The sequence below is a fragment of the Hippoglossus hippoglossus genome, chromosome 9, assembly GCF_009819705.1.
Source record: "Hippoglossus hippoglossus isolate fHipHip1 chromosome 9, fHipHip1.pri, whole genome shotgun sequence".
Taxonomy (NCBI): domain Eukaryota; kingdom Metazoa; phylum Chordata; class Actinopteri; order Pleuronectiformes; family Pleuronectidae; genus Hippoglossus; species Hippoglossus hippoglossus.
Genome location: NC_047159.1, coordinates 26,645,750 through 26,654,330, shown reverse-complemented (window position 1 = coordinate 26,654,330; position 8,581 = coordinate 26,645,750). Strand labels below are relative to the sequence as shown.

The 8,581-nt window shown below is 40.5% G+C and overlaps 1 protein-coding gene across 2 annotated transcripts; it reads left to right on the top strand.

The window, feature by feature from the left end:
* The first annotated feature begins 5,214 nt into the window (after positions 1 to 5,214).
* On the top strand, positions 5,215 to 8,581 carry paxx (PAXX non-homologous end joining factor). Of its 2 annotated transcripts, none has more exons than XM_034595863.1 (7): positions 5,215 to 5,413; positions 5,955 to 6,015; positions 6,122 to 6,171; positions 6,600 to 6,784; positions 6,916 to 6,966; positions 8,115 to 8,213; positions 8,296 to 8,581. In XM_034595863.1, exons 1-7 carry the CDS (start codon positions 5,310 to 5,312, stop codon positions 8,406 to 8,408), a joined length of 663 nt encoding a protein of 220 aa, XP_034451754.1. In that variant the 5' UTR covers positions 5,215 to 5,309; the 3' UTR covers positions 8,409 to 8,581. The 2 variants fall into 2 exon arrangements, with proteins under 2 accessions (XP_034451754.1, XP_034451755.1); XM_034595864.1 differs by having other exon boundaries at positions 5,218 to 5,413; positions 8,115 to 8,208.

Sequence of the window (8,581 nt, the reverse complement as noted above, 5' to 3'; positions counted from 1 at the left end):
TGTCTCTGTGTGCTTACTCATTATCATCATGGGAGTGAATCAGTTTAATATTGCAAAATGTAAAAACTTGCACAGTGCTAAGTATAATGAATTCCATATGAACCTTACACACGTCTATGGAGAGCAGCAAAAGTAGAGTTCTAGTTCTTTTTTTACACACATTTCCCATTTCTTCAGTGACATTGTTTATTTGTGTATATATATATATATATATATATATATATCACCCCTCTCATGCATTCAGCCCATATAACTGAAGAAACCTACACTTATCAGAATGTTTTCCACCTCATGACACTATGTAGGAAGCAATGGGTCATATATGCTGTCAATTTCAATTCAACATCTTAAAGTTGAGACCTCAAAATTATTGAGAGACCAAACAGAACAGACAAGCATCAGAACACAAGGTTGAGGTCAGAGTGTTAGACTTCCAGACACGAGGCTGTAGCTCAGAGCACAAATTATTCCCCATGTTTTAAGTCGCACTTGTCGTTCTAAAATTATGGCAAAGTATTCTTCCATTATTTCCCCCCTCTGGCTTCACTAGTTATACACTATGTGACTGAGTTTAACCACATGCTTCATATTCAGGTCTCTCTGCTCATTCACACAGTCAGTGTTAAAACTGGTCCACTGGGAACTTAAAGAGGCCTCGTAGAGATTTCTTGTAAACAGACATCAAACAGTCAAGTTGTGATAAGATTCTGTTTTACTCTCCATGTGTGGATCCATCCGGCTGCGCTCACTCCAAATACCAAGCACATTTGCGATGGGCGGTGAGATTGCATACAAAGTCAATGCAGAGACACCATTTTATTGCATCACTCACGTCGGGCAACGAAAAAAATTCACTTCTCATTTCCATATGTGTGACCGTGGCCTTATCCTGAGGCCAAACTTGCATGAGGACCATGACACGGAAATTCCTTCATGTTTGGTGTGAACACAGCATCATACACAAGTCGAGAAGGTTTCCTTCATCATAAAACATTTCCAAAGTCTGCATGTAACAGAGTACATCAACAATTATGAGTCCAGCTTTGTTTATACTCATGTTCTGTCAGGTTGGGGGAAAGCAGATGGACCCAGGATACAGAGTTTAACAAAAAGTGTATTTTTTAATGAAAAAAGTCTTTAACAGAAAAAAACAACTAAAGTCACACAGGGGAAAAGACTGGAGGCAAACGAAGAGAAGCAGAGGACGGGAGCTCAGGAGACGAGGCAAAACAAGAAGCACAGGAGATCACGACATTTAGACAACAAACCGACAAGGGGGAGCACAGACACTTATATACACACACAAGGAAGGCAGGGGCAATTGAACACAGGTGAAACACATGAGGACTGGTGCAGACAATCACAGAGACAGGAAGTGAAGAAAGAAAACACACTAGGAACAGAGACTACAAAATAAAACAGGAAACAGAACACGGAGTGGGAAAACATGAAACACAGAAACAACTCATTAACAAACATAAACACAGGGATGTACAAGAAACACAAGGAGGTACTAATAAACTGAAAACACTCTTCAAAAAGAGGTGGAAACTAAACACAGAAAAGACGACACCATGACATGTTCACCAGCCTGCAGTCGTCTTTTTCCATGCCTTTGTTCATGCATTGTAACAAATCTTGGCATGTTACTGCTGCTGTTGATCGGTGGACGAGTCTCGACCTTACCCAAGCCCAACAGTGTTGCAGGACAGGAAACAATATATTTAAACACTTGTAGTTTGAAATTCGATCATGTTCCCAATATTTGATGTGTGGGAGTTAAAACAATATCAACACCTTTGTGTTATCAGGATTAAAAACACTGTGACCATGTGACCAACAACAATTTAGTGAAATCTTTTTTGGAATAGTCTGGAATATTTGGGGCCTTTGCCCTTCATGGGGGCAGATAAGGTGAGCAATGAGCCAGACAAAAATCTAGCTGTGTTGTGTTATGTAATGCTGAGAGTGTAACAGGTTGTGTTTTTGTGGGAGGGTGACGTGAAGCTGATATTTGCTCCACCTGCCTTTAACACCATATGGAGCTACACACAGTCAAGGCAGTCAAGACTACAGGTAAGATTTTTAGTGTCACTGTAATTTAGCTCAGTGTGGATTTGTGTTTTCATTTCATTTCTTCAAGCTTTAGCCCATTTCTGCTCTGTGTCTTTGTCACTTTTCATCCCCTTAGGTATGAATTCTGAAAACAGACTTTGAATCATTTTATAGGAATAGAAATTGAAAGAGTAGCTTGTAGGGATTTTTTTTACACTTTTTGATTTGATCGAATGATGTTTTGACATCCCTCCACTTGCTGGATGAAACATGCTTTTAAATTTGTTTTCTCTCTAATACATACAATTCTTACTTTTAACAAAACTTTGTTGCATTTCCCAACATTCTCAGTACATTTGTTTAAGACAAACCTGATGTCTGCAACTGGGACTGAAATTAAACGATACCTAAATATTAAATATGACTGTGAATGTAAGTGTATGTGTCAAGCAACCAAGAATCAATTTTTTCCCAAGAAAAAATGATCTAGTTTAAAAACCATGCTGTCAACTTATGATAACAACTGATTTTTAATGCAGTAACTAAACCAAAGAGACCTTCTCTCTCAGCCTCACAACGAAGAGTTTGAACCCATCTTTAAGACTTTCGAGTTCATTCTTTTAACAGGAACTAATAGGTAACTTATCATGATATAAGCAAACTGGGTGATGGATACATTTGGGGTGACAGTAAGTCTGAAATAAATAGGAGACATATTGTTGGAATTGTCCACAACTTAAATACAGCATGTATCTGGGACGATTAGAGAAAAGATGGAAGTGAATGGAAATTAGAGATAAGTTGGCAATGAATGGAAGAACAGTCCAAATAGACCCAGCTGTTATCAGGCTACTTTTTCTCACTCTGTTCTCTTAAAGATGATGCAACTCCCCCCTGACCTCTGACCTTTCACTGAGTCATAAGTGATGAGTCATGAGTCATGTGGGGTTGACACAGATGCTTTTCTTCAGTAACCCAGGTGCTACATGACATTTCAGTCCTATGCAGCATATGTGTATGTGTTATAGATGAACTTGCAGTTTCCTGTTTCATATTATCTAAAGATTCATATTTTTGGTACACATGAGAGTTGATGTTAGATGTTATCCTTGTCTTTATTTTCACATTCCCTTAATTTGAAAATCTTAAAATGATTTTATTGCCATGTAGCATTTATCCGAGAGAGGATCAAATCTCCAGCCCTGCTCTTGGATATTGGATGTTTCTTCAATTCACGCTTTCAGATAAGATATGAGGGGATGTAACACCCCTCTGATGCTTTTCACTTGACCCAGAGGATAGATGGAGTAATGGTTGAGGGCCCAACAGGGGCTACAAACTAAACATGATATGAAGCGGACCATGTTGATAAATGCTGTCTATAACATTAAAGTAAACCAGTTCAAGATTGTGCTATTAGTGACGACTTTTATATATACAGTTAACCCCAGTTTCAAACACAGGCGTGAGTTCAAACTGTAAAACTGTGCAGACACAAGCACAGAAAGCTGAGCATGTGTTACAGAACATCCCAGATTGAAAAGCTGTTCCTCCACCACAGCTGCCTGTGAAGCCATGGCCTCCCGTCTTCCTCTCCTCCTGCTGCTCCTGTGCAGTCTGACTGTGGCTGAAGCCCAGCTCAGGCTGTTCAACCTGCAGGCGAGCGATCTGCCCTCTAACATCCTGGGGACCACAGACGGCTTCGTCAAGGTGTTCTGTGGCTCTGCCAACCTTGGTGAGACATCTGTTCGCAACAACAACCCTAACCCCTGGTGGGAGGAGGAGTTCACGCATTTCAAGGCCCAGCAGAACGACATACTGAGGCTGGAGGTTCACGACAGTGACTTCCTCTTTGATGACCTGGTGGGAGTCTGCCAGCGTCAGATCAAGCTGGGAACCCATAAGCACGACTGCTTCCTGAAGAAAGGTGGCACCCTCCATTACTCATATACCCTTGGTGCAGGTCATCAGGCCTGAGACCTTTGGTTGGTACAGGCAGCTTGCACACATCTCCATGTGTGGTTTTCTCAATGTCCTGTGATCTATCTTTCAGGTTTTGATCTGATTAAACATATTCAGATTAAACTGAGAGATCCAAATTGTGTTGTCTTCTTCCCCTGCCACTTTGTTTATCCACAAGCAAATTGCTACTGTTTACCAATAATAAGAATATATACTTTTGTGGATGTTAAACCCATTCACATACAATTCATCCTTAATTAATTCAGGCAACACACATTGAATTGATTATGACTGAACACAGCACTTACAATGCCAGTGTACCCCATCATTAGGAGAAGGTTGCACTGGATATTTACTGTGTGTTGCAGTGATAAGAGAAGGTAAAGACTTTTCAGTGTATTTGAGTGAGTTTGAACTAGCTTGCAGGTGTTACATTGCATTACAGATGTTTGTGTTTACAGCCTTGTTTAGCCTTGGAGTATGGAGGACGATACATGACTTAAGTATAAATAAAAATAAAAATAAAAGTATAAATAAATACATAAATAAATGTATAAATAAATACATAAATAAATGTATTTATTTATTCTTTATTTATTTCTGTATTTATTTCTGTATTTATTTATCTATTTCCTTTTTTATTTATGCATTTATTTATTTATGTATTTATTAATACATGTATTTATTTATACTTAAGTCATGTATCGTCCTCCATATTGGAGAGATTTTAAAGCACAGTGAAGTGAACACCGCAGTGAGCACATAACCTATTTTTATACATTTCCTGGAGAGGATGCTTGAAATTGATTTTCCACAGAGCTTTTCACTACATGAACGCACCAGACATTAAACAGAATCCCCATCTTTACTGAGCAGATCAGCTGCTGTCATCCAACATGGTCACTGTATCACAACTTCACAGGACCTTATTTCCTGGTTAAAAACTTTCACATTTGGATTTGGTTTTTACAGCCAACTCTTATTCAGTTCATGGATATTCACCCACAGAGAATTGGACAAGCAGCTGCGGTAAAGCAGCTGGGACACAGAAGACAACACAGACAAGAGTGAAAACATGAAATCTGTGAACAAATATAATCAGTGATGGGGTCATTTTCTTTTTCTTCATAATTACCGTTCCTCCATCTTCCGGTCCAGTAGGTGGCGGTATTACCCAACAACCTATAAAAACCCCAAAGAAGAAGGCGCTCTGTGTTGCGCTTCCTGCTTGTGTTGATAGACTGAACGTAAATAGATCTAAAAGCTCGTGTTGACTGACCAGTGGAGGGAACATGGAGGATGTGAAGCCGTCGTCGTACTGCACTGTGTTGGATGGAAAGAGCCAGTCCAAGTATCTGTGTTATACACACCGGAGAAATGCACTGTTTTATATCTGGTGAGTCAAAGCTGGTGAGTGTTTCTACTGAAGGGAGACAGCTCCGAGCCAGTCTCCATTTAGAACAGGACAGTTTGACCCTGGACCTGCTAATTATCAGGAGAACGACGTGTGTCAACATGTAGAACAAGGTTCAATTCAATTAGTAGCCGGCGGCAAAGATGTATTCCTCAGATCAGCATGGAGTCTTGATATGATGTAGAAATGGACCGACATGTTGGCTGAAAACAATCAACTAATGGATTGTTACTATGTAGAATTAATGCGGAATTAAAGAGCAACCCCCAGAATCAATAATACAATCATCTGTGGTACTCTGACTGTGTATTTATATTTGCTTATTTACCAGGAAATGTAATATTTACAAATATTTAAATGCAGTCTGGGTCAGAAGTCTTCCTTTCAGTGTGTGTACTGAGACAGTAATGTGAACACATGCAGTCCAGGGTAAATCAAACAGCTGTTCACCTTTTATTCTACCTCGTACCGGTGTACATGTGGAGGTTATGTCAGTGTGTCAGCTGACTGTGTGTTTTTACAGCCTGACAGATGCTGCAGATGTTTGGAGCACAGAGTACACAGAGGACACCTTGAATGAGTTTGTAAGTTTCACCTGCTGCTGAGCCGCCATGGTTCTCACAGAGCATCAGAGAAAGTGTTGTCTTGTTCCTGATCTGCCACTGGTTCTAACCCTACCTGTCTGTGCAGAGACAGAAGTTTGCCTTGAAATCGACAGAGGGTTATATTCTCAAACTCAGGTAAGATTATACATGCAATATGTGCTCCTTCAAAAACCCTTTTGTGTAATGTGAATTATTTTTTGGAATTATTGATGCCAGTGATGCATATTGAGTAGCTTTCCAATCAGCGGCTGTGGCTTAGCATACAGAGCAGATTGCCCACTAACCAGAAAATCCAAGGTTTGATCCCAGTCTTCCCCATTCCACATGCTGAAATATCAGAAGACGCTGTGCCAGAGGTTCATGAGTAACGTGTGTGTGTGTGTGTGTGTGTGTGTGTGTGTGTGTGTGTGTGTGTGTGTGTGTGTGTGTGTGTGTGTGTGTGTGTGTGTGTGTGTGTGTGTGTGTGTGTGTGTGTGTGTGTGTGTGTGTGTGTGTGTGTGTGTGTGTGTGTGTGTGTGTGAGAGTGTAATCATGATATCAGTGTTCTTCCGTCTTTCCCTCAGGTCTGCCTGTGTTACTGGGGACGTGTCTGTCGTGGTACATGACACCGGGGCAGAGCTCCAGGTGTCCTCAGGGTCAGGTGACCTGAGTGTGAGTCTGTCCAGGCTGCAGGGCCCACAGGCTACAGAGGAGCTGAAGGAGCTGCTGTTCAGAATGGCAGACAGCCTCACTCAGCTTGACAGTAAAGGTACTTTGTTCTTATGTTTCACTGCCGGTGCTTCACAAAGTTTCAGATCTGAGCTTGTAAGAACTTCTGTAGAGTTGAACCCCATGGTCACTCTGGAATCAGTGCTGGATGTGTTTTCTCACCCCCTCTAGTGAGAACCCCGGCACTCAGTCCACTAAAAAATCATCAGAGGAATCACACAGGTACGTATGTTTTTAAAGCTGTGTCCAGTCGAGGCAGATGGGCGCATTGACAAGGCACACACTGAGTCTGGTTCTGCTGGAGGTTTCTTCCAGTTAAAGAGGCAGTTTCTTCTCTCCAAAGCGTTGCTCATTGTGGGAACTGTCGGGTTTCCCTATATTTTTAAGGTCTTGACCTTCTACGTAAAGTGCCTTGAGATAATGTATATTATGATCTTTTACTCATTGTTTGCTTATCACAGTCAAAGTCCTGTCAAGTTTAGAGTCAGCGCATAGTGCTGGTTTGTAAAATTGAGGGCCCTGCACTGCATATAGCTACTTTTAGTAATAAGCAGTTTGACCTGGTGTATCCACAGGGGGGCGGCAAAGGACATTTACTCTATTTATTAGATTATATATGTACACTACTGTAATTATAGACAGCTGAGAGCAGAATTTGAGTGTTTTCATCATATACCAAAACCCTGAACAACATGAACACTCTTAAACCTAAATATCAACCAACTACTGAAATTGGCCTTTGTTGACAAAAACTTGAGCCAGTGGGTGACATAATTTCAATGTAGTGGCTGCAGTGGGTATTGCATCTTTGACAGCATCCCACACACAATTTTACCCCATACACAATCATTGGAAAAGTGCTAACAGCAGGTATATAGAGGAAAAGTCCATTCTTGAGCTGGGATACAAAATCATTTAACTTCAATTTTATTTGTAAAGTGCCAAATCATAATATACATTATCTCAAGGCATTTTACATAGAAGGTCAAGATCTAAAAAATTATAGAGAAACCCAACAAGGTTACACTAAATTAAATCAGTTCTCATTAGGACTTAAACAGATAATAACAGCAAATACTAAGCTGATAATAGCCTCGACTGAATCATGGAACATAAACACTTGAAGGGTATAATATCCCAGTTGTACCGTGACCAACAAAATGCCACACACAATCAAACTAAAACCCATTCATTCGCGCATTTTAACCCCGGTTTTAACCACAGTTAGTAAAAGTTTGTCTACAGCTTATTACTAATCAGAATCCAGGATTGTCAGTAGCCATGTTATAAATATGGTGAGTTGTTGTTAATGGTGTTGACAGCAGCTCAGTTCATTCAAGTTAAGGAGATGGTCTTTTTTTCTTCTTCAGAGTTTGAGCCCAGGCAGCAGCAGAACTGTGGTCCATCAGTGACGGTGAAGAGACGAGCTCCAGGGGCTTCACTCATCAACCCAGGAACTAAAAAGTACAGTTTATCTCCCATCAACTCACACCAGTAGCCCCATGACTCTCTCTGTGAAGGGAAAGCAACAACTGTTCATGTGTTTTGCAGAAAGATGCAAGCGACTGGCGTGGCCTTCGATGAAGCAGACGACGACTGATCCTGTTGATCAGTCAGATCCTGTTCTCACACTGCTGCTGCACTATTCATTCACTCAACATTAGGATGTTTTTTTTAAATCAGTACAGCTGCTGTACTACTTTTATGAAATATGATACCAATCACAATGACAACAGTGTTTTTATATTATCAGGTCTCCTTCCTGAATGATGCAGTAACTCCTATGATATTTAATCTGGAAATGAAATCAAGAACAAGTTGTTAGCTCTGACTGTGT